This window comes from Stigmatopora nigra, chromosome 7, assembly GCF_051989575.1.
Source record: "Stigmatopora nigra isolate UIUO_SnigA chromosome 7, RoL_Snig_1.1, whole genome shotgun sequence".
In the NCBI taxonomy this organism is placed as follows: domain Eukaryota; kingdom Metazoa; phylum Chordata; class Actinopteri; order Syngnathiformes; family Syngnathidae; genus Stigmatopora; species Stigmatopora nigra.
Window position 1 is genome coordinate 3,224,935 of NC_135514.1, and position 25,072 is coordinate 3,250,006.

The following is a 25,072-nucleotide window of genomic DNA, read 5'->3' on the forward strand; positions in this document are numbered from 1 at the left end:
AGTTATAGACCTGTTTTAGCTGTTTTTAACCGTTATATATCCAGAAATAAACATAATTTTGCTTAAAATAGTTGTTTTTGAGTAACCAGGCATTTTAACAAATCTTTTTGTATTAATGCATGGACAGCAATACCCAGCATTAGGTATTTATTGAGTTAGAGCAGAGTTAAAGTAGAAAATGAAAATGCAGGCAGTATTTCTCGGAAGCCAACCAGAAGCCATAATATGGTCAGAACTTGAAAACGACTCAAGCAAGAAAATGAAGCAGCGAAAACATGTTGATTCTACTTGTCGAACCAGTGTTATCATACAAGTGACAGTGGAATCTTTAGCAGTGCTTGCACAAATAATGCATGAGGATGCATTTAGACAAAACAAAATACAACATCCCTTTAAATCTTGTGTACAAGTAAAAATAAACATGTTTGATTCTAAGGCAGTCAACAAAGGTTTGATCTTCCATTGAAAATAAATTGCCATCGGGGCTTGTTTGAACACTGTACAGTAGTAACTAGGCTCAACTTAAGTCCTCACTTGTCCGTCCGCAAAACACAAAGGCGAAGAAGCGGGTGAGACGTTTACAATTCGCAGCTGAACAAAGATTCAAACTAGAAATCTCTTGTTTAATCGCCAGTCATGAATCTTCACAATCTCGTGAGTTCAGTCAAAATAGTCCCAGGTTTTGTACTGTTTTTCCCCCCCCTCACAAAATAAACCATCATCACTAGTTGATGTGAAAAGAGCTGAAAAGGCAGCATGGTGTGAACAGACAGACTGTGTTTAAACATTGGTAAAACAGAAGAACATTCTGGACTGTTATTGCCTCGGGTACTGATATGCAGGTGGTGCACACCAGCTGATTCTAAACTATACAAGTTAGTGCATTCTATCATTCATTTGGCCTAATGCAGTTCATCTTGGTCCACATGCAGCTATTTGTGGCTTAAGTTTGACTCGGTCTTCACCCGTGAAGCCTAGTTTGCCTTCTTAAAATGAATTCCCTCTCTCTCTCTTCCCTTTGACGATCATTGTTCGAATCTCTTAACAGTGGGCTGTGCTGTAAGAGGAAATTTCTAAATGGCCAAGTAAAACGAAACCATAATCATCCAAATGTGTTTGGACCAACAAAAAAAAAAAACACTGAATAGAAGTACAGTTGTCCTCCAAAATAAAAATGGATTTTCAGCAGATAAACAGCTATTTCACATGATGAGCATTTAACAAAGCAAACATTCTAAGTATTGGGAAAACGCCTTAACAAAAAAAATAAACATGCCCTTGCAGGAAAACTACAAACTTTTTTTTTTTTTTTGCAAAACAGAAAAATATTTACAAGATTGTTTTTTCCAAAGAAAATAAATCATGTCCAGCTTTGGCACTCCTTTACCTGTGCGCGTCTGCACCACGACAGGGACACGTGATCAGACGCCAAGTCTGCATTGTGACCACACTGCCGGCTTGGAGATTCCACTTTTGGCATTGTCTCTTATGTGACTTTTGTGATTCATGTCATCTGGAAGTGATAAGATAAATAGAAAGTAATGTCACATGTTTCCGAAAAGGCATTTGTGGATTGAATAATTGCTGGCTGAGTTGAACCTTAATATCACAGAACACTCAGGCTAAAGTAACGTTAAAACATTATTGAGCCGACATTCTTAACTTAGCTCAGTCACCACCAAAAGCCCTCGAATAGTCATTAGATACTCATAGATTTAAAGAGGCACTACTGTAATTTTGTGTTGTATGCATTTTTTATTTTAATCTGGACCCTAAATCTGTTAATAAATATTTTCGGATAAGAGAAACAACATCTGCCCCTACGGTCGGCCTAACCTTGCGCAGCACCCGGCTGTCTCGTCCACCCATACAGCTCTATTTTCAGCTAAGTGAAAACGGTGTCCACCCTACGTTTGCCAACATGCAGCGGTCATCAGTCCACTCCGCCCGGAGTGCTCTATTTTCGGGTTACAAGCGACGTCGTCCGTCCCACGTTCGCCCGGAGCTCGTGCAGCGCCCTTACTTATATCCAGTTTGCCTGGAGAACTCTATTTTTGGCTAATCTTTCTTTGCACCAAAACAGAAAACTTTCAGAACCAATTTTCATGCAATACTGGAAAATTGTAAATAATAATGTTTGAGGGAGGAAAAAACTGTTTCTTAACCTTGTTGGAGCTACCGAATCAGTTTCATATGGGCATAGACCGGACTCTACTTTAGTGTAAAACAAAATAAGATTTTTTTCAAATTCAAGATATATGAATTCCTCGCATGACTGATTGGCGAAGCAATGTCAGGTGAGCATCTGCAGCCAATGATGGTAGACCAGGGCATGTGATCATGAAAATGTGTCTTGACCGCCAAATTGAGGTTTTCTTATAAATAAATACATTAATTTAACAAAAATAAATAAAAAATACAGGAAACAAATACTCTAAATTGTTATTGACACACTAACATCTTCTCCATCCATCAGATTGGTCAGTGTGTGTGTGTGTGTGTGTGTGTGTGTGTATATGCGTGGGAAGTTGTGCAATTGTCTCGTCATGCCATTGAACTGTCCTTTGGAAGGACCAATCACAGTTAATTAGACGCAAATAACTTCCTGGTTGGAGAGTACTGCAGCTGTGGCATTTTAAAGGTGCAGCTTACTATTCATGCCAATCACAGTTAGTTATTTCCATTACAGGTGATACAAGGATAAACCTCTGTGTGAAATGTTGTGAAAAGTAGGAAAACACTAAAACCAAGATGGCAGCATTCATATCTTATTTGAAAACTGGGAAGCACCAAATTGTGCAGTTATTTTAAATTATTGTTACTACAAAAATAGGAGTTTTTAGGATTTAAAAAAAAATAAAAGCAAGGGACTTTTAGGATGTTTTTTGTTTGTGCACAACTCAATAAAGCATAGGGCAAATATTAATAAATAAAACACAGAATTAATCTAGGAGACACAATTGTGCAAAGTGTATTTGTTTTGTAAATTAAATGTAGGTGTGTATTCTTCACTCATTTTACTTACCATCAACCAGTAACCTTGCCAGGTGGCTCCAAAGTCAAAACATCCCCATCTGATGCCAGTTTCTGTCTTTGTAATCCTCCTTCACGCTCTTCACCCACAGCTACAGTCACCTGAACCCACCTGACAAAACGTAACAAACAAACTCTTTAACACTGAAATAAATATTTTTGCAGGTGCCGGTAAATAAAATAATACACAATTAATCTGCCCCTAAATATGTCATCAAACAGCTCTTTAGATACTGACACTATCAATCATAACATGACCTAGTATGATTATTTTTAAAAGGCAGAGATGTTGCAACAGTTACTGCATTTTAAGAAGTTTACCCAATTTAAAAAGAGTTAGCGTTCCCCGAGCGATTCAACATAAAATGTGTACACACAGAACCAATCCAACAAAAAAAGTAAGGTGCCCACCTGCCCTTTTCTGGAATGTTGGAGCCGGTCTGATCCAGCCTCGCCTGGCTCAAATCTGACACACTGTGAGTGAGTTTTTCAGTTAACCACTGTACTGTTTCTGGGTTGGACAGTTTGGAATTCTCTATAGAAGTTGCTCCCGTTTTCTTATCAGCAGGTTCCTCCGCTACATTAAAAAGTTTGCAGGGTTAAATGTGAAAACAAGATTAAGCAAGGCATAATAATACTCTACAACATACCACTACCTTCTGGTGATACACTGTGTTGTTCTCCATTCTGCTCTTTTCCCAATTTCTGTTGTTCTTTTTGATAAACTTCCAACCAGTCCAAGGCCTCTCCATTCTTCAGGGCCGAGCGGTGTTCCTTAAACCAACGGACAATATCAGTGCGACCAAGGCTTGTTTGTGCCTCCAGCTGGCTGTATTCTTCAGGTGTTGGCCATTGGGTCCGACAAAACATCTGCCAAGGAGGATCAAAAGACAAAATGAGAAACATTACAAACTACACACAATAGACCCTATTTAATTTAATTTCATCCCCAAACCCAATAATAAGGCTTTCATTAAAAATAATAATAATAATAAAAAGGAGAAGAAGTACAGAGCACTAACAAAATACTAACGCTCTTGTACTTGCAAATAAACAGCAGGTGGAAGAATAAGCTCTCCACCCAAGAGAATTCCAATTTTTTTACTTTTTCACTCAGTCCAACCTTCAATCACTACATTTAATGCCCCAATTTGGTTGAAAGTGGTTGGAAACGTATGATTCCAACAATATAAAATAGTAGCTGAAAATCTAATATTGACCCCGTGGCTTTTGTGAGGATAAGCGCGACAGAAAATGAATGAATCAATTTAATATTGTTTAGAAAACTATGTTTTACTTTAATCCCAAGGGGAAAATTGGGATTTTGTTGTTACAATTTTACATCCAAAGAGCATAATAAAATAGATAAATTAAAAAAAGGCACATTCCAATACCATAGTTAGTGCTAATTAAACACGGTACGCTGGCATCAACACTATGCCATTCTGTGCAAAAAAAAAACAGAGTGCAGTCTATAAAAGTCACCTTAATCTGCCATTCCAAGAACCTTTTGTTTACCATCAAAGGAAAAAGAATGGATTTGAAACACCTCTGAATAATGATAGACTTAAGAGAATGCCGGCCATTGATGAGGCTTGGAAAAAAATAATCATGTCCAACAAGACATAAGTTTTTGCTACTTGGTATTACAAAAATGTAGCAGGGACAATGCAACTGCACGCAGAACTCTAAAGGGCCGGTTTGCAAGCATAAAGGGGGGCGAGGTGGGTAAAGAGGCTAAAAATCAGGTGTGATTGTGTACGGATGGCGCACTAATATAAATTTTATCGGTCATAAAAATAAAATAAAAAATCCACTAGAAAAATGTATTAAATAAATTGAATTTGTAAACATAAACTAAAAACTATAATTCCAAATTGTATAACTGTGATATACAGTAAATATTTTTTTTGCATGTAAGTAAAGCCAATAAATAAAAAAGATTTAAATGCCTTGAAATTGCTTACTACTTACTAACCAGCATGAATCGTAGTTCATGTCTCGTCACTTTACAAAACACATTATAGTATCCTTCCTAGCCCATTAATCCTAATAAATAAAAATATTCTCTTACAAGCTCAGTTATGATTTTAGACAAAGTCCATGACTCAATGGTTACCTTTCGCAGCAACGTGAGAGAGTCCATTGGAATGGCAACTGAGTTTGCAGACACAGAGAGGACGGGGGGACGTGGAGAGGAGGAAGAGGAGGATGAATTAAGGACGGGTGGTGATGCAGATACAGACAAGGTTGGAGGATGAGGGGAGGAAGCTGCAAGTATTGGAGGAGAAGAAGATGAGGATGACGAAGAAGAAAGAAAAGGTGGGAGGGTGGATGATTGGAGAATTTGCCCATCTTGCTCCCGATGAGAGGAACCATTAAGCAACACTCCAGGCCTGTCGCCTTTATCATCTGTGTTTTTGGCAGCCACGCTGAGCAAGGCCTTCTCCATGTTATCCCTCAGTGCCCTGCGTTCAGAAAACCAGCAGTCTACTTCAGTCTTGGAAAGTCTGGTATCCTGGGCCAGTTGATCTACAACAGACAAGAGTACAAGGAGTCAGATGAGCACTCCTTTCACTTGGAAAACTGTCTCTATGGGCTCTTTTTGTGCTGGAAGTCACAACACTTGATTTTCTCTCTTGTTGTTGCCAATCATCATATTTTATGGTTACCAATTACTCGTTTGGTTGACAAGGTTTGACACACAGTTCTGAGGTTAAAGGTTCATCCCCACTCAGTTAAGACATTCCAGTGTAGAGTTTTCATGTTCTAACTGTGCGTGGGTGGGTTTTCTGCAGGTACCCACAACCCCCCTCAATATACCAACAAACCCTACATGCACGGTACTCCAAATTGTACACGAGTATGAGTGAGAGCGCAAATGTTTTGTTTGTGCCATACGATTGGCACGCAACTGATTCAGGTTGTCCCTCGCCTATTGCTTGAAGTTGGCTCCAGCACCTCCAAAGCCCATGGGAGGCTGAGCAGAATAGCAAAAGAATAAATGGTTGAAATTTCGACTGCACTATTGCCAAACAATTTACCTCTAAAAATATCCTTCCACCAAAATCCGTGGAAGACAGCATGCAAACAGGGCTGACGGTGAAGGGCATGGCAAGCTGCCACTCCACCCACCTGTCTCTGACATCCACTATTATGATAAATTCATGAACTTCATTTTTAGAGAAAGTACGAGGCTTCACTCCTAAAAATGCTACAAAATATGGGTAATAAAATTGAAGTTGCCATATCATAAGACTCCCATCAGTCAAATGTGTGAAGCAAATTCTGGTAGCTGACAAGTACTGACTGCTATCAGAACATTAAAATAGGAGACAATGGCAATGACAAAATATGTTATCATTCATGAGCTTTAGATCATTTTTCATGGGTATAACTCCAGTTAGCTAGAAATGTGTCACCAACAATTAATCAATCAAACAAATTGAATTAATCAATTCCAAACATCAATCACTCCGAGGAAAAAGGTGATATCTAGTCTAAGGTAACTGGTCAAATTGAAAACAATTTGCAATATGTATATCTTCAACATGACGTTTTCTGAAGGATATCTTATAAATTTGATTTAATAATTGTTTAACTCCCATCCCAAGCCCTCTGTATGTGCAAACAGTCTGAAAGTTGTACCAAGCTGAGTGTCTGTTGGAGTGTTGCTTCTCTGAAAACTCTCCTCAAGTGCCTTCAGCTGCTCGGAGGATTTCCCCTTCACCCGCTCCAGGAGGGGGAAGTGGCTCGGGACCGCTTTTCTCACAGGTCCATCTTTAGGAACTGGAGTCACCTCTGCTTTCACTGGCAATGGGGGCGGAGGGACACCTTCAATGTGCACAGGGACAAGATGCATTAATTTTTAACTAGTTAAAATACCCACCACAGATAAGACATTGATACATCTCATGACCTATTTCAAACTATATTCTAAATGAAGGGCAAACACAAGCAGAATTTGAGTTGAAATTACTCAAGTATAGTATCATCAAGCCACTTTTTGTGTATCAACCTTAATCTCTGGCCCACATTTTCACTTTGATTAGAAGTACAGTTGAGTAAAATTCATTTACAAAAAGTAGACATTTTTTTAAAGGCATAAACATATTCTTGCTAGTTGACTGTTATGTAGGGGTTGACCAGAGGTCTCTAAAACATTTGTGTCATTTTGCAAGGGACCAAACAATTAGGATTTCTTTACATGATTAAAATGCAATATCATTAGATTAAAATTAATACAACGGCATCTAATGCACATATGTCATACTTGCACAGCAAACTCTCAAAGCACTGCATGTCTTAAGATAGAGAACATTTTGTTCAAAAAAAGAAAAGCACTAATTAATATTGCGTATTGCAACACATTTGTCTCGTCTCGCCATTGTTCCTTTTGCAAGCACAATTGAATACATGCTTAATTCTGTCGACAGCATGGTGCTTCAAAACCTAAACACACTATAAAGAATTTGGGAAATTCACTTCATTCTGTACAAGGTATCCACAAAAAATGTAACTCCAATAAAATACAGCCAGTCTGTCAGTACTTATTTTACTTAAGCGTTTACGAGACACTAATGAGAAACCTGCGAAAGTGTACGTTGTTGATGATCTTTATAGTTTCAAATTTGGGACGTAATAAAAATATATCCATCCATCTGCTTCTATCTCATGGTATATTTATTGCATCAGCACATCTTTCCCTTCACACACCAGGCAGGCCCGCCAATGTTACAGACCACTATGAGTAGATGGTGTTGTCATGGCAACAACAGAGACAATATCCCTCCTGTCCCAAGCCAATGCATTAAAATTACAATGATGCTGTTATTTTAGGAGACTGCTGCTGCACTTTAATGCTTTGAAAGTAGCTTTAGAGAATTAAATGAAAATGTACAGTTCTCGGTAATTCAAATGTCAGACAGCAAATACCTTTGAGATTAAGGAGTCTTTGTTCACTGAACCACTTCTTAATCTCCCCTCTGGACAGGCCAGTGGTCTCTATCAATCTGTAGATCTGTCACATGACAAGATGCAAGTGATAACCATGGCTTACATTTACAGTATATAAGCAACAAAAAGTTATTTTATTATTTCTACCTCTTCTTCCTCAGGGAAAGGACACTGCACGTAGCTGGACCGTAACACCGATAGCTGCTCGGCTGTTTTGTTGGGATCCGCAGTGAAATTTAACACTTTGGGCGAGGCCATCTTGGATGTGGCAATAGGCGCAGCAATGGCTTGAATGATGGAGGGCCGTTTACTCTCTGAGGCAGTCGAGGGTGAGGCCAAAGGCCGTTTGAGTGACTGAGCAACCTGTGAAAAAGATAGCAGCAAAGACCTGAATTAATTGAATCTTCAATATATTCTGTATAAGGTTTCAGTTTTCTAAGACTTTGGACCATTGTCAAAAGAAAGATCTCTGCCAGGTCTTAGTACCTGGTTAGCCAACGTGAGTGCCAGGGGTGCACAAGTGACAGCAGAGCCATTAGCCACGGGAGTCAGCACCAAGCCGGACTGTCCCAGGAGTTGACAGGGGACGGACTGAAGGACCGAAGAGGCGGGCTGCACTGATTTAGAGGCCGTAGTCGTCACTGAAGGTGCGTTGGCGGATGACTGAGTGGTAAGGTGAGGCGTGACAACTGTGAAGGTCTGAGGCACAGAGGAGATTGTACCATTGAACATCTTTTTTCTTGCTTCCTCCACCTGGTAGGGAGAAATATTTGTTGCATACATTAATGCATGAATTACAATGACCTCCCACGAGAATGTGTTTGTCTCGACTGCACCTCAAACAACTGGGAGGAAAAAAGAAACTGCATAAATAAATAGTAACTAAATCATTTGTACCTCCTCTGGTGACCAGCTAATGCCCTGTTTGAGCCTCTGGGTGGTAAACCACACTTTAATTTGTTCCTCTGGATGCTTGGAGACAGCTGTAAGCCAAGAGAGCTCCGCTTGTGTTGGGTATGGGAATTTGTTGAAGGAAGAGATAAGTGTCAAGTTGTCATCCAGAGAAGGATTGTATTTGGTTGTGTTGAGGGGGATGGCAATCTTCGGCACCTGGATTAATAATCAGGAAAAGAAATGCAGTCACAAAATTCATACTACTAATTTAAGCCAAATGCCAATCTTCTATTATCGGTGTTATTTACGGAATAGCATTTATTTGCAGTGAGAAAAAAAATGAAGATAACTGTTATTTCCCAAATGTAACATCAACGTCTTGCATTTTTAACTGTGAATTCAATCATTATGCTGTCTGACACACAGTCAAAATTTTAGTTTAGTGTTGTGTTGTTACAATGAAAGGCTAACCAACACAAGACACACACAAACTCAACGAATATAAAAATAGGGCCAAATCATTAAAACAATTATTTTAAAAAAAGCTTTAAGCAGAACCTGCTACAATGAACCAGCAAAACATCTGCCATCATAGCACGATGCTGGGCAATGTATCAGGAAAAAAAAATAAGGCAATGATGCCAATTAGAGTCCCTTTACCTATTCTCAAACTTAATGTTGTATGTACACTTGCGTAGGTTGTTGTTGTGTGTACACCGAGTTAGGTCAAATACTGTTAGAACATTGTATGAAATTCATGTCATAAAACACTGTTTATGTGGCAAAAAAAGTAGTTTTCAGCTTTGCTGTACTCTTACCTGGGTGTAGTGTACAGGCCGCTGGAGGCAAGGCATGATGTGAGAAAGGCCGTCAGCTTTGAGGAGATTCGCCTCTGGGATGATTACTGTCCCATTGACATTAAGTGCTGTGATTGCTTTCTTGGTCAAGTCAGGGTTCAGTTTACAAAATGGAGGCTCCGTCTTTTTATTATCTAAAGACATGACTTTTTGTTTCCCGATTTTGATTGCGTTGGTTTTACTGAGGGGCACTGTGCCCTGGCCCTCTGCTTTACCAGATCCAACACTGCAACTATTGTATATGACTGCATTGTTACTGCAGCCCTCAATTGTCTGTTCCAAGATTGTCTGATTATTCATTTTGATACGTTTGAACTTAAAGTTGCTCTCCCCTGGGTGATTCCTTTCGTTATGTTCGGTCAGGGAGTCAAACTTCTTTGTGTTGAAATTACAGACAGCGCACAGGTACAGTGGGTTGAGGATGACGTTAGGGTGGTTGGCGTCAACATGTTCTTTAAATGTGTTGAGGTTCTGAGTGGAAAAGGTACAGTACTTGCACTCATAGCCCCTTTGCGGTTTACGTGAAGGCTTGGAATTGTCTGTAAACTCTGAAATTGGGATGTTGGGTGGTGCTGGCGAGTCAGAGGTCTTTCCCGTCAGGTCTAGGTCACCAGCTAGATCTGTCTCCATAGCAGTCTCCTCGGTATGGTTCTCTGATGTCTGACAGAGGGAAACACGCCTTCAGATTACATGGTAATATGTTCCCTCGATCAGTGAAACATGGTAAAGAAAAGTATTCTCGTAGTTTTTAAGACATAAACTCCAACTTTAACTCTCATGCCCACCCAAGTACAGGTAATTTATCCATTTTTACAAGATAATGAACTGCATGTATTTTGGTGTAGCTATCCTCTAATATAATTTGAACACCTTATAGTCTAGTTCAGGTTATACAGTATATGAACAAATACAGTTAACTGGGAAATGTTGTCGAGTGTTGCTTAAAGTTAGGTGCAGTTTATAGTCCCAAAAATACATTTATTCAAGACTTCAACATATGTGCACGCAATAACCCAAAATAAATACCACAATATACAAACAAAAAGTAATCAGATATAATTTAAATATGATCCTTTCATTGAATTGCAACCTATTCAGGTCGTCCCCCGCTTGCTGCTCATAGTTGGCTGGGATAGGCTCCAGCACCCCTCTGCGGCACACTGAATGATTGAATTTTAAGAGGAATTCTCCCTACTTTACAAGATAGGCCTTTTGTCTCATAGAGGAAAAATATCTAAATATTTAAATGACATGAAAAAAGTAGGAGTACCTCCTCATCATCATCCAACTCCACCATGGTCTCTTGTGGTCGGATCATACAAGGAGTGGAAGCCTTCCGCCGACTAGACATGATGATGATGAATAATAAGGGAAGGCTTCCAACGCTTTTGCGTAGCCAGATATTCTGTCAAGGAAACTATGACTGGGAATCCAGAGAGGCAGGGCAACTGCCCAGAGGATGCTTCCACTAGCCAGCAGAATTGACTTGTACTGTAACCAGTCAGACTTTCAGAACAAGAGAGCCCCCTGGGGTAAGATGAGTGAATGGACAGAATTGAGCTATAGAAGGTGAAGTACTGGGACTGTCTTGCTGACGGTGTCAGCTGCGCCGCAGGATGACCTCATGAAAATGCATGACAGACAGGACACCACCTGGAAAAATAAAAAGAAAACCTGAGCATTTAGCTTCATAAGAGAATTGTTAGACTAAAACTGCTATATGTCATAGGTCAAGAGACGCATATACATTCGTACCTCTACTTACGAATGTGTCTAGGTACGAAACGTTCAGGAAATGCAAATGATCTTCATTACATACAAAAAAGAACCAAGTTACACAATTTCTCAAAATGCAAATGTAATTCCTGTATCTTTTATTTTATCTTGAAATGTTTTCAGAAGTAGTAGTATAATTTGAAGTTTTTATGTGTTTTTGTACATGTCTGTGTGCATATGTTAGCATCCTCATTACTGTACTGTTCTACTACATGAATAGAGCATGTTTATGCTTGATTGTTATTCATTTGAATACATTATTAAATCATTTTCTTATCATTGTTGTCTGTCGCATTCATTTTGGCCAGGAGCTGCATTTTGGACCCCCTTGTCTAAATTCTAGACAATTTTTGACCCATGTGATGTGAAAGCTCCCGAAGAACCGCAGGTTGGCCAGGCCAGCTCTAGAATGTTAGGCCATTCATTTATTTAGCATAACTATTAAGTTTGTTCTTGGATTGATAAAGTAAAGTTACCCCAAATAATGTGATTCATTTCCATTATGACTTGTGTGGTTATTGCTCTTCATTTAGCATTTTTTTGGTGTACGTGCAAATCTTCAATTCAGTTAGTTTCCATCACTAAAAACCCGCATTGCCACCAAAACAGTTTAGTTCGTCATGGCATCTTACAGTTTAGAGGGAAAATTGACGGCATGGATTGGATTTTTGTCAGAGCGTGTAGGTGGTGTGACGATGGCTGATTCAGTGTCGCAAATAATGTGATATCTACAAGCTGGGCAGTACAAGCCATTAATGAATTAAATAAAGAACAGGAACAGGACATTGTTTACAAAGGTGAGCAATAAAGGACCTCTAACAATATGTGTTCTTTCATTTTGGGATGCGCTTGTTTAAAGAAATAAGACAAGCTTTGTTTGACAAAAGGATGTGTGATTATTTGGTTTGGACCAATTCAGCACCATATTACTGCGGATGTGATTCGAAAGAAAACGTTATAAAAATAGGGATGTCCCAAATTAAATACTGTTTTACGACTTGGTGGAATTATGGCTTAAGGCTGGTGCTTTGATGTTTTTTGAACACAGCAGGCACTTTTCTAAGGCTATTTCCAGATCCCTTTTCAATGATTGTTTTATTAATATAATACAAGTGCAGGACTGTTAAGCTCAAAGTGAACATAAGACTACAAAATAACTATCAGTGGGAACAACTAAAACATGAATTATGAAACAAGACAGAAATACTATTGCCTAAATCACATCCATTAACCAACACGAGGGGACACATCGTGACATCATCCTGCCACGACGGCATCAACTTGCAGTTTCATGCATGTCGTGTTTTATGCGCATATAAGCCGTACCCTCGATTCAGTCAGAATTTTTTTTTGTCCGACAAAAGCGGCTTATATTCGGGTAAATACAAATATATCGGGTAAGTACCACTGGTTCCTGCATAAATGAGGCCAATAAGTGTCATATTGTTGCGCTCTGAGGCAAAGACTCCTGAATTGATTAGAAGTTCCTTCCAAGTCAACATAAGTCCTTAAACGCCCCGTCGAGACATTATTAGAATGCATACTCATAATAATGGTGTCACTATAGCAACTGAGGACATACCGTTGTAGTCCAGAAGCTGTATGACTGCATTATGTAGTATTAGGACAAAGCAACGATCTTGAAAAAAATATGCCAAGGCGGTTCGCAAGGTTTTCACATGTGGTGCCAATGTCAATTCCTGGTTCGATAAAAAATGTTTATATACATACTCCTTTCAAACTATGTAAGATGGCATTGGTAACATACTGTCACACTTTTTCCCTTACTATCTGACAAAAAATATCTAAATATGGTGTAATTATTTTCAATCCATTAATCAGCAAATGGCCTGAAATTTCAGTCCTTGTACTTTTAGTCACAACCAAAATATATATTTCATATATTTCAAATAAAACCTTGTGTAGGTCCAATTCAGATTATCCACCACCCACCATTTTTTATTTAGATAGAAGCTTTAGAATGTAGCTCGACATATGCCAGCCATTTGAAAACTGAGCCCATACAATAAGAGTGATAATCAGACATAGGCTTGCTTTATCATCATCATTGACTCGTCAAAAGCCTAATTGTCATCATAACCAGTTGCGTATGACGAAATTGGTGGTGCTACTCCACAAAGTGCGCTTTCTCGGAAAAACACCAACATAAGTAACGTAAAAATATAAGAATCACATCCCGATAGGGTAAATACTAGTAAAATGCCCAATCTAAGATATTATTACTTTCCACGGAGATCACCGTGGTTCATTTCAGATTCGTTGGCAATTTGCCGTGATGGATACATCGCATCTCCCCATGATCTGGTGAACATAACAATTTATACCACATACATATTAGTAAGCTGTGATCACAACTGCTTCAGATATTAATATTCAGTGTTAAATGACTAAGAAATCATTAGTGGTTCATACCAGACAGTTCATATTTGGACCTACTGAGTCAGACTGAGTGCAGAAGGATTTAGAAAAATATCTATTTTCTAACTCTGAAGTTTGAAACAAATCAGTTATCTGAAAAAATAATAAAGTAAAATAAAAACCTGCAGTCACACAAGCACAAAGAACCTTCCTTTCTGCTCCACCGTTTTTCAGTAGGAGACGAGTTACTACCTTAGTGTTTTTTCCAAAATAATACAATTGTTGGAGTATCTTCACATGCATAATGTTAGGTTTGTGCATTGTCATGCTACTGTATTTTTACACCTGACTATACAGAGCTATATTAAATAACACGCCAGACCTTGTTATGCAAATACACAACACTATTTACAACTAACTGATAAGAGATTGAACTTTCTAAGGAAAATAGGTTGCAACTCAGAGATTTTATAATGTGTTGGTGGTTTGAAGCACACCTTTCACTACATTCACAATTACCAATATCTTAATAGTATTTATAAAATATCAGCAATATGCAGTAACAATTTCAAGATCTGATACTTACAATTACCATCAGCTACTGATACAGTAATACCTCGACATACGAGCGCCCCAACATACGTGTAATTTGAGATGCGAGTAAAATTTGAGCAAATATTTACCTTAAGATACGAGCATTCGACACAGGCACGAGTGGTACTTATGATTTCAGTGCACTGTCTTTCTCACCGCATCTTCCTTGTGGAAAGATGTCAATATATAAGGGAAACACAATAGATCCAGAGCAAGCCGGTGCAATGAAGGGTAGTGCGAAGAAAAGGTGTATGATGGCAATCAATATTGAGCACGAAATAATCGAAAAACATTAGAGTAGTGTATGCGTGACTGATCTGGCTCGCCAATATGTATGGAGAAGGAGGAAGGTTTCCTTGAAAGCCGCTGTGGAATACATTAGCCTCTTTGCCTTGGTTATTGCACAAGAAGGTTTAAATTTAGTGCAATGTAAGATTAAAACTTTTTAATTGTGTGCGCAAGTATAGGAATCTACAAAAACGTTCTAATTGTAATTGTTTGGTTATTTTTAAAACCCTTTCTAGAGAAGAAACTGCACAGGTGAACGGGTAAGAGACTTTCAATTTTATGGAGTCATAATTCGGTATATGTATTCATTCGTTTTCCGTACCTCTAATCCTCATAAGTGGCACAAGAGTTGCTGGAAACGAAAATATTTGGAGAATAACTGGTATAGGAGCAGCAAAATGATAAATACACAGTGCGGGTGAGTCACAGCAGCACATCCCACTCAATGAAGGGAGTCGTGCAAGGGTAAAAAAAAACATTAAAAAAAAAGAATCTTACCGATTTCACTGAAAACCATCAAAAGTGCAAGGCAATGTTTTTTGCATATAATAAAGAAGAAAAAATAAACACTGCACCATCATGGTCCTTTGTGGAATACTTTGACAGTCACAAGAGCACTTGTAAACAGCAAGTAAAAGACAATGAATACATGTTACCCATTGACATTAACTCTAAATTATATGGAGTCAGCAGATCTATTCAGGTGGGAAAGAAGAAATCCAGAACACAATTTCAGCAAAGAAATTCACAGAAATCTGCTAAGTTTTTGCATAGAAAAAATAAGGGGGGAAATGTACGCAAAGGCGCAGCGTATCACAGTTTCTGGGCACGTGGGGCCCATAAGTCGTCAAGTTGAAACCGCACTGTATAAATAGGAAACACATTTTACACTTAAATCAGAGTTCTAAAATCACATTTAAAATGAAAAAAAAAAACTGAAATCACACACAACATAAAACATTGTGTAAATTGCAGCTTGTGCATTGTGTTATTTTCACTGCATCCTGCTTGATCAACAAGTTGACCAAGCCAAGAGAGAGGGGCTACATGTGTGGGCGGGGAAAGGCACTGCTTCAACTTGGATGGTGTGTTCTATCAGCAGTGTATGAGGCAGCATTTTGGACCGTCACAGAATTAATTCAAACCTCGTCACGTGGCTCCTCTAGGGCAAAGCAAAGTGCTGCACTGAGCTCTCAAGTACTTTGCTATGTTCTGCACAGCAACAAAGCAGGCTTAATTCCACTTGAAAAAGCATCCAAAAAAGACTTTTTAACAAGTATGTAGAGGTGAAAAGTGTAAACTACTGTACAAGAACAGTAAGTCCAGCCATACTTTACGATTAATGACAATAATAAGAGCAGTTGTTGGCCCATGAAGTTACATATTTAGTTTCCATTTATCGTGTTTCATAATCTTAAATGTAGACTTTGATGTGTGCCTTTTGTTTGGGATAATAGTGCCTTACTGTATTTGATTGACTATGCACTCTGTTAAAAACATGCACAGGTTGATGCATTACTTTTTTTGTTGCTTTATTGATTGATAACAGTGCATCATTGACATTACGGCTACAAATCGAGATTGTTATCATAATTGATTACTGACTTTTTTCCCCAAAACTGATTATGCAACAATTATTGAAGTGTTCCGTAACATGCTAGATTGTATATCAAGTGGTAGGCTTCCAAGAAAGACGTAATACATTTGAAAATGAATAGTACCTACTGAAAGGCTGAAATCAGAGGATAACGACAGTTTTTAATTTAAACAAGATCTAATTTATTTGAATTATCATATTCATAATTTATTCAATGTTGATAGTGGTCTCCAGTTTGAATCATTTCAGTAGTTTAACTTACTTTAAGTTTGTCTATAAAGAAGTGCCAAATTGGTCTGCCTGACTATGCGCAATACAATTTCAGATTACACTCCACCTTGCACTCCTGACCACATCAAAGACAGCTCTTGAGTATTTGTGATTTAGCAATGTAAGTCAACTAGCCCCCTTTTTTGCCTTCAAATTAGGTCAGTGTGACAATGTTAACGCCCTGGTCAGCTAAAATTATATCATGTGTATATAGATATACATAAAACAATGTGGATATAGCAATTTCATGCAAGAATCTGACCACTATCGCACATTCAAATTTCCGCACCTGTCCTTCTGAGCCTTCCTCACATGTGAATTGTCTCCTCCTCACGCTACCAGGGGACGTGGGGGTTGGGTGTCTGCCTGTGGCTGGCTTGATGCAGTGCAGTGCAGTGAGGCTGTCTATGAACACTCTCACTTTCTCTCCCTGCCTTCTCCTCAACCTAAACTTGAAACGTGTATGTTCGACAAAAAATAACCACAGTTGAGAAAAACACTGCAGTGAGCATTGAAAAATGGCACCTAGAGTTCAGAATGTGTACGTGTGAATCAAGTCTACGTTTCCTCACAGCTCCAAATTAAGTTTTATTATTTGCAGTAGCTTGTTTTTAACAGTTTAGCTTTCCAAACAATTAAAATGTTTTGTTCCAATAATTGTATTCCTTCCAAACAACTGGCATGATTCTACTACTCTGTGTGTTGTTATTGATCGTCTTAAGGTCTCTGAGGGATGCATGGTACATAGTATGTCGCAAAGTTTTTCTTCTTCTTCGAAATAGAAAACATGGTTTGTGTGCTATTATTCAAAAATATCAATTTTATAGTCAAGTCCACAAAAACTATTTCTTTCAAACAGATCTACTTTCCTATAGCAGCATACCCTTTTAAAACCATAAAGCAGGACCTTACTTGACCACATTTCTGTGGGCGCATTAGTTACCAAACAACACAGCAGCAAAGCTGAAACAAAAGCATCGCGTCATTGATGGTGACGTCATTGCAGTGCTAAGTTGAGCACACTCCTCCCACAAATGTGCTTTGACTTTTTATAGGCTTGCATAAAGACAATGAAGTCTGAAAATTGATTAGAATAATTTATATAGAGCAAGACGTAGGTGTGTAGAAAAAAAATACTCCAAGTCAGCCAAAATTACTAAAATAGATGTAATGGGCAATGTGACATCAAATAAAGCAGTGCTTACCAACCTATTTTGAGCTGTGGCAAACATTTTACATTGAAAAAAATCTCAAGGCACACCACCACCACCTTAAAAAACTTCCAATTTAAAACTCTCTCATGAAAGTTTTATCAACAGGAATAAAATAACCCCCAAACAGTATTCAAAAATCAAACCTTACAACTTAATGTCACCAGACCCTGAACAACTTCCGTTTCAAGTAATATAATGTTTATGAATCTCCTAGTTTTATGACTTTTAATTCTATTAGTACTTTAATCTAATATCAACAAAAAAAACCTCCCACAATGGCCAAAGTTCACCCTACTTTCACACCTGACCATCACTCAAGGCACACCAATGTGCCGCGACACAGCGGTTGGGGAAACACTGCAAAAAATAACCAGGCACACACAATAAATGCAAGACCAGCAAGTATTCAAAAAAGAGACTGTGTTCGTTTCCAAGCATGATAAATGAAAATGAAGAAAGAACTTTTACATCAAAGACATAATTTCAAGCTCATTTAACTGCATGCCTGCATTACACGAGGGGTTAGGTGCAGTACATTTTTATAACAGGTGCAGTAATTCTATTTCCAAGAAATGAAATAAAAACAATACACAGAAAAATATATATATTTGTATGGGGTCAAAAATAATTGTCATGATGCTGCAGAAAAGGACCAATAAGACAAACAAACAAAATGCACTGACCATAATACAACTGAATGAATGCATTCCACAAATTCACAATAGCAGATTCATTAGTTCAGGTCTATCACTGTCAATGGCAGCGAATAAGTTAAAATGCTGAGCCAAAATTGGGGCATTTCCAACAGCATTTAACATTTAGAACCACATAATTATATACATATATCTCGCAGGAAAATAAGAGTCACCAAAATCACTATCACTGGTCTCTCGCTGGAGGCTTTCCCACCTAACTATAGGCAGCCGGCTGGGAACACTGAATTGTTTGCCAGGCAACGGCAGGTGTTATCATAATCGTGAAATTAAATTCTACAAAATTTCAAACCTTGATTTCAACATGTTCAGTTAGTCTTGCCATTCGTAGCATCTTCTCTTACAGCTGTTTGTCAAATGTTTGCTGTATTGCTAGACAAATAGAAGAGACATCACTTTGTCCTAGCAGCTAAATCCAGAGACATAGTTAAAATGCTTAGCTACATTAAGTGTTGAAACAGAGATGTGGAACAGACAGAGTAGAATCTGGGGTGAAGCTTCTTGTGCTGACCATATTCAATGAAATGATCCTAAAACGCTGCGGGCCACCTTTGATCTAAATTGTTAGAGGTAAAACAATTGTGTATTGAGTCTGTTTCTGGATAGAAAATTGACAGCAGCCCATCATCTATAGTGTTTTTCTGTCCCACATAATATGACCGACTAACTGTCTTGTTCGTTTTTCCATCTTTTGACTAAACTGGGGAGTGAAACGCCTCCAGGAAGCAGCCGAGCGGATCACCTCACAGTTGGAGGTTTGGCCATGACATTCTTAGAGGTTTTAGCATATACACAGAAAAAGAAAGATACAAGAACCGCCAATAACTTTTCTATACTCCTTAGCGATGTTCCAGGTTACACACCGTAGTATCCCCCATGATTTGGGAAGAGATGAGGGGAACACAGTTCATTTTAATTGCACACTGGATGGCATTTGATCTCTCCCATCTACAAGAAACCAGCTGCATGCTCTGTTATGCAATCATAAAATAGAATAAAATCATTTCATGTTGCATTTAAATGCTCTCAATGTAGGAATGAAGAGACAACATCTGTACACTTTTGTAATCCTTTAAGCAATTCTGTCATTGCGCCATCCCCCCCCCCCTCCACAAAATCCATCTGTCAACCAGTGATAATTTTACAATTGGCACACTGCGAGTCCCAGGGATTCGCTTGTCTGAAAACTGTGCGTCCCAGGAAACTTGTCACGAGTCCCAACATACTACGGATGCAAATAAAACATAAACAATGATATATAAACATTCAGATTTAATTTATTTATTATATGGTTTAGGGTTAGGGTTTATTTATCATTGTACTAGTCTTTCAGCTCGTAGATCCTCCTCTCTTTGCAGCCAAAAGTCTTTTGAAATGTGCGTATTTTTCCTTGCCGCCCCCGTTTTGCTTCATGATCATCGATCGAATCTTCTGCAGTTCTTTTCTTACTAGTTGTATTTTTAACTGCGAAATAACTATCCAGACTGTTTTGCTTTTTCTGAAACATTTTTTATCTTTCTTACACTATTACGAAACTCTTGCTATCGCTTTCTCTCCTTCGTCTGCTAGTGTCTGCTAGTCTCGCGAGAATTATTTCGCAAAGATTATGTGGAATAAATTGGTTTGCTATCGGATATATGTGTTTTGGTTTTTTTTTGATAAAAATTTCTTTGCGTCCGAAAAAAGCACATTACTTGAAATTGTGCGTCTGGAAGAAAAGCTGTGCGTATCAGACGCAGGACGCAGAGGTAACGAGAACACTGTGTCAACATCATCATTTTTTAAGATTTAATTGTTGCATTTAGAGTAAATGTTACTAAATTAAAAGATGTGCTTTTTGTCTATATATTTGTGTACACTGCATTCAAAGACATGATCAAGATAAATGGTGGCTTACTTAGATCAGCAACGGTTCTTTGAATTATTATCGGAACAATAGAATGGAGCTCACTGTCACTATAAATTACAAATGCTCTCAGATTAGACACATCACACGCAGGGAACATGCGTATAAACATGAGTCAAATAGCTTTTCTCGTGTAAAGAGCAGGAGTGTGAGGCGACAAGTTTTTACCCAGAGGAATTACATGTACAAAGTATGACAGGAGGGTTAACTGTGCTGTGATCAAAACCACTTAGATCTCAGGCTGATTGGGTGCTGCTGCTGCTAAGCACAATATATTCCCAAACACAGAATCTCAGGTTATCCCATTGTGATGAGGGTTGGCACATGAACACAATGCTTTTTCAAAAGGGAAGTATGTCATTTTAGATAACAATCCAGACAAATACCGTTTATAACACTCACACTGAGCAAAGCAGCATGCGCAAAACTCCCCCTGAGGCATTGCGTACGTTGGGTAAAGTCTAATGGACATAGGATGCTGCAATCATAATAGTTATGTGATTTCTGATAGGTGAAAACTGTAACAAACACTAGAAATACCCAAATAATTACACATTTATTTGTGTTCCAAATTATTCAACTGCCTCAGCAGTAAAACACCATTTATCTTATGTTTTAATCTCAATAAATCAGATCAGATTAAGACTTGTACGATCAATAATTGTGTTTGTCTACCTTACACTCAAGTCCTTATTTGATCTGTTCCCGAACGAGATATATAAGAATTGTCAGACTTGCAACAACATTAAAGGGCAATGAAGGTTGAATATTTTTTATCAACTGCACTTGTATGTGTTGGGTTAAAAAAATGAAGACACAAAAAATATAGTAAAATTTTAAATTTTTTCAAATTTGTTTCCTGGAAGTTTTTCATCTGTTGGATGGAGTTTAGGTATTTATATATACATATATGGGTATGTCACTGATGTTTATGAAGTGTAGGACATCTGAATATCTAGTGATAGAAGATAAAGTGCTAATTCTTGGAGAGAATGATACAGCATAGCTGCCATTCTATTTTTAAAATTTTAAATATAGATTGAATCTGATGTCCACAATGGGGGCGTCACAATTTGAGGACTGTACCCCAAATGTAAATAATGTGCCCTACACGACCCTAAATGTTATGTCCACATATTAAAAGGCCAGGTGAGGTTAAGTTTGTTTGTTTTTTCAAATTACCGAAAACAGCCTTTCCCGGTGGGTTGGGTCCTTAGTAGAGCGCCCGTTTGCCATGCGAAAGGTCGGGGGATTGATTCCCGAATCTTCCTGCTGAGTGGTTAGCACGTCGGCCTCACATTGGGTGGCATGGGTTCAAATCCAGGTCAATCCACCTTGTGTGGAATTTGAATGTTCTCCCCCAGCCTGCGTGGGTTATCTCCGGGTACTCCGGTTTGCTCCCAAATTCCGAAATCATGCATGGTAGGCTGATTAGACAGTCTAAACCAAGGGTGTCAGACTCAGGGTGGTTTGCGGGCCGCTTTAATGTCAACTTGATTTCACTTGGGCTGGACCATTTTAGATGTATTTTGATTTTTAAAAATAAATTGGTTAAAAAAACTGGGACGCCCGTGCTCTAAACTGTCCCTAGGTATGAGTGTGAGCGTGAATGGTTGTTTGTCTCCTTGTGCCCTGCGATTTGGCCGGCCCCCAATTCAGGTTGTCCCCTGCCTCTGGCCTGGACTCAGCTGGGATAAGCTCCAGCACCCCCCGCAACCCTAGTGAGGATAAAGCAGTTCAGAAGATGAGACTAGTCCCTTTCCCCAGAACGGGTTAAAATGTAAAATGGTCTCCACCCATGCTGACAGAATGAATAAGAATTCCATTTATAGAAATGTATTATTGATCTGCTCTTGCCCTGTTGGTGATTTTTGACATATGTGGGATGCAAAGATCCCACCACCATCATCATTTTAAAGACCCGCAGCGTGCTAGCGCGTATGGGCTAGCTGGTTGTCCTAAAGTTGACATTGGGAAAAGAACGAAAAGCGCCTGGCGTCTTGCAGCGGCCCACTGCGGTGAAAGTGAGCCCATGTTGCCGAAAAGGAGGCGGCGTCGGCGGCCGGGCTGTCCGCGTTTTGCCGCCTCCATCAGGATTCAAAGTGGGTAAACAACACAAGACTCCTCAAGTCGCACTAGGACCCCCGTGTGGATGCTCCGGCATGAGAGGTAGGGGGCAGAGCCGAACGCACTTTGCCCACCGAAGCCGTTTTGGGGGAAAGCACTCCCTCGCCCCAAATGTCCCCCCCTCCTCGCCAGCGACGTAACAACATGTCGGCGGAGGACGGCCATGTTTTGTTGGTAATGTCGACCCACGGAGGAGGAGGAGAAAAAGTAGAACCGACGTTTCTCGTTCTCTGACTCTATCACTACATTTCTTCCTTCTCTCGACTCGGACGCAAAGTCGAACGTAAGGGAGCGGCAAAAATGTCTCCAAACTTGCGGATAGCGTTTAACACGCAGGTGGAGATTAGCCAGCGGGCAAGCAAAGTTCACGCGGTGAGACAAGTTAAATATTTAGACACAGACGAGAAACAAATACGTACGCTAAATTCCACTTCGGACTTTCCGGACTTTGGAACCGGGTGAAAACTACAATTATTTCCTCACCTGTCCACAGCTGAGTCGCGATGCTCGGGAGGCGTCCGTTCCAATCCCAACACGTCAAAATGCGTGAAAATCTTATTTTTCTTTTTTTCTTTTTTTAAAATAAAAGACCGTAGCTCCAGTAGCTAGGCAGACAGCAGGCGACAGACGAGAAGGGGGGAAAAAAATCAGCGATCACAAGGAGGATCTACGCCAAAAGCCACATGATCGCCGACGTCAGAGTACGTATTTGCATGCCGCACCGGGCCACCGGTATCCATCCATGGCGGCTGCGTGCAAGCGGAGCCGTGGAAAGTTCACGGGATGCCGGTAGAAAGTGGACCAACTCTCCTGGCCATGTGACAGAGGATGTAGCGACGCATCCGTGAAGCATGACGACCGGTGTTAAGGTGAATGAAGTCCGTGTTGTTCCTGGTGATGTCAGCCCTCGTCTGTTCCGACCTCATTGAATATGAAAGCATCACATACAAGCCCCGCCCCCTTCAGATCCTTTCTCCCCCTTTGCTTCCTCTGGAGTGTGCGTGACCCACAAGAGCTCTCACAAAAACGGATCTTTGGTGCCTGGAACCCGATCACACAACAGTGACCTCCTCTGGATTTACAGACTTTTGGAACGGATGCTCACCTTGGACCACCGTTGAGTCCCCTTGCACCACCGATGAGCCCCCTTGCTTTATTTAGAACTCATTTGCAAGTTTGCTCTATTACTGCATAGGTGGCGAACACGCGGCTCTCGAGCCTCATGCGGCTCCCAGCCAAAATGAATGCGGCTCTTTACTTCTTATCTTATTTTTCATATACAGTGGCTCTTTGGCTCATTTCATGTTACTCTTATCCTGGTTCTCTCTTAAAACACACTCAAATTCATTAAGACCCATTAAAAACAAAAATGAATTACTATAGTATATATATTATTGTGGGGGTGGCCCGGTGGAGTGAGCAGTTAGTGTGTCGGCCTAACAGCTCTGGGGTCAAACTGTGTGAAGTTTGCATGTACTGCCCGGGCCTGCGTGGGTTTTTTCTGGGCACTCCGGTTTCCTCCCACATTACAAAAACATGCATAGTAGGCTGATTGGACACTTTAAATTTCCCCTAGGTATGAGTGTGAGTGTGAAGTGTTGTCTGTCTCCTTGTGCCCTGCGATGACTGGCCACTGATTCAGGGTGTTGTCCCCCTCCTCTGGCCTGGAGTAGGCTGGGATAGGCTCCGGCACACCCCGCGAGCCAAAAGAGGATAATGCAGTTCAGAAAATGAGATGAAAGATGAGATGTTTTATAAGGGGAAGAAAGTGTTATGTTGAATTGTATAGCTTTAATAGTGGGTTTGTGTGGGTTTTTGCAGGTCACTGCATGTTGTGATTGTGACTCTTACAGTTTATGTTCTGACATTGTTTGCCACATTTGCTCTACTGCACTGGAGGCTTGTTTTCTTGTTCTACTGTAGTAAATGAAAGTCACTGCATTAAAATGATCTAATTCCTTTAAGAAAATTAAGTCGTTTGGTGGCCTGTTGTATCTTGGTTCATCTTTTTTTTTACCAACCCTTTAAATTGTAGGTATTTAACAACTCATTCACTGGCTTGGAAAGACGTCCAATAAATTTTGGCTATGTAGTCTGAATGATCACTACTAGCCCTCCCAGTTAAAATGATACGATAGACATCTTTATTTTTTTTGGTTGGGATGCCAGCTATAATGGATTGGACCTTTATTGGCATCGATGAGTTATGCAAATATAAGTAAGTTTTGTACGCATTAATTTTTGTATTGAACTTTCTAATATATTTGTGTATTACGAGGTCTTTTTTTCTCAGAGCGTCGCTTTCTAAAAACTGAAAAAAATCAATAAAAAATGATTACAAAATGAGGAATTAAACTATATTAAAAACCTTTTTTTGAATTAACACAGTAAGAAAATGTGAATGTAAACAAGTTAGATAGATTTGTTTTAGAAAAATGATCACATTAATTTAATTTCTCATATACAAT

At 39.4% G+C, this 25,072-nt stretch overlaps 1 protein-coding gene across 2 annotated transcripts; it reads right to left on the bottom strand.

Moving 5' to 3' along the window:
- Window positions 1-102: 102 nt before the first annotated feature.
- zhx2a (zinc fingers and homeoboxes 2a) lies at window positions 103-23,521 on the bottom strand. Of its 2 annotated transcripts, none has more exons than XM_077720354.1 (13): window positions 23,088-23,521; window positions 11,011-11,393; window positions 9,702-10,400; window positions 8,887-9,099; window positions 8,476-8,742; window positions 8,137-8,352; window positions 7,969-8,053; window positions 6,682-6,867; window positions 5,153-5,565; window positions 3,684-3,903; window positions 3,445-3,610; window positions 3,026-3,145; window positions 103-1,513 (listed from the first exon to the last, which is right to left on the bottom strand). In XM_077720354.1, the coding sequence occupies exons 2-12, from the start codon at window positions 11,089-11,091 to the stop codon at window positions 3,028-3,030; spliced, it is 2,664 nt and encodes an 887-aa protein (XP_077576480.1). In that variant the 5' UTR covers window positions 11,092-11,393; window positions 23,088-23,521; the 3' UTR covers window positions 103-1,513; window positions 3,026-3,027. The 2 variants fall into 2 exon arrangements, with proteins under 2 accessions (XP_077576480.1, XP_077576481.1); XM_077720355.1 differs by having other exon boundaries at window positions 3,690-3,903; window positions 23,088-23,520.
- Window positions 23,522-25,072: the final 1,551 nt, after the last annotated feature.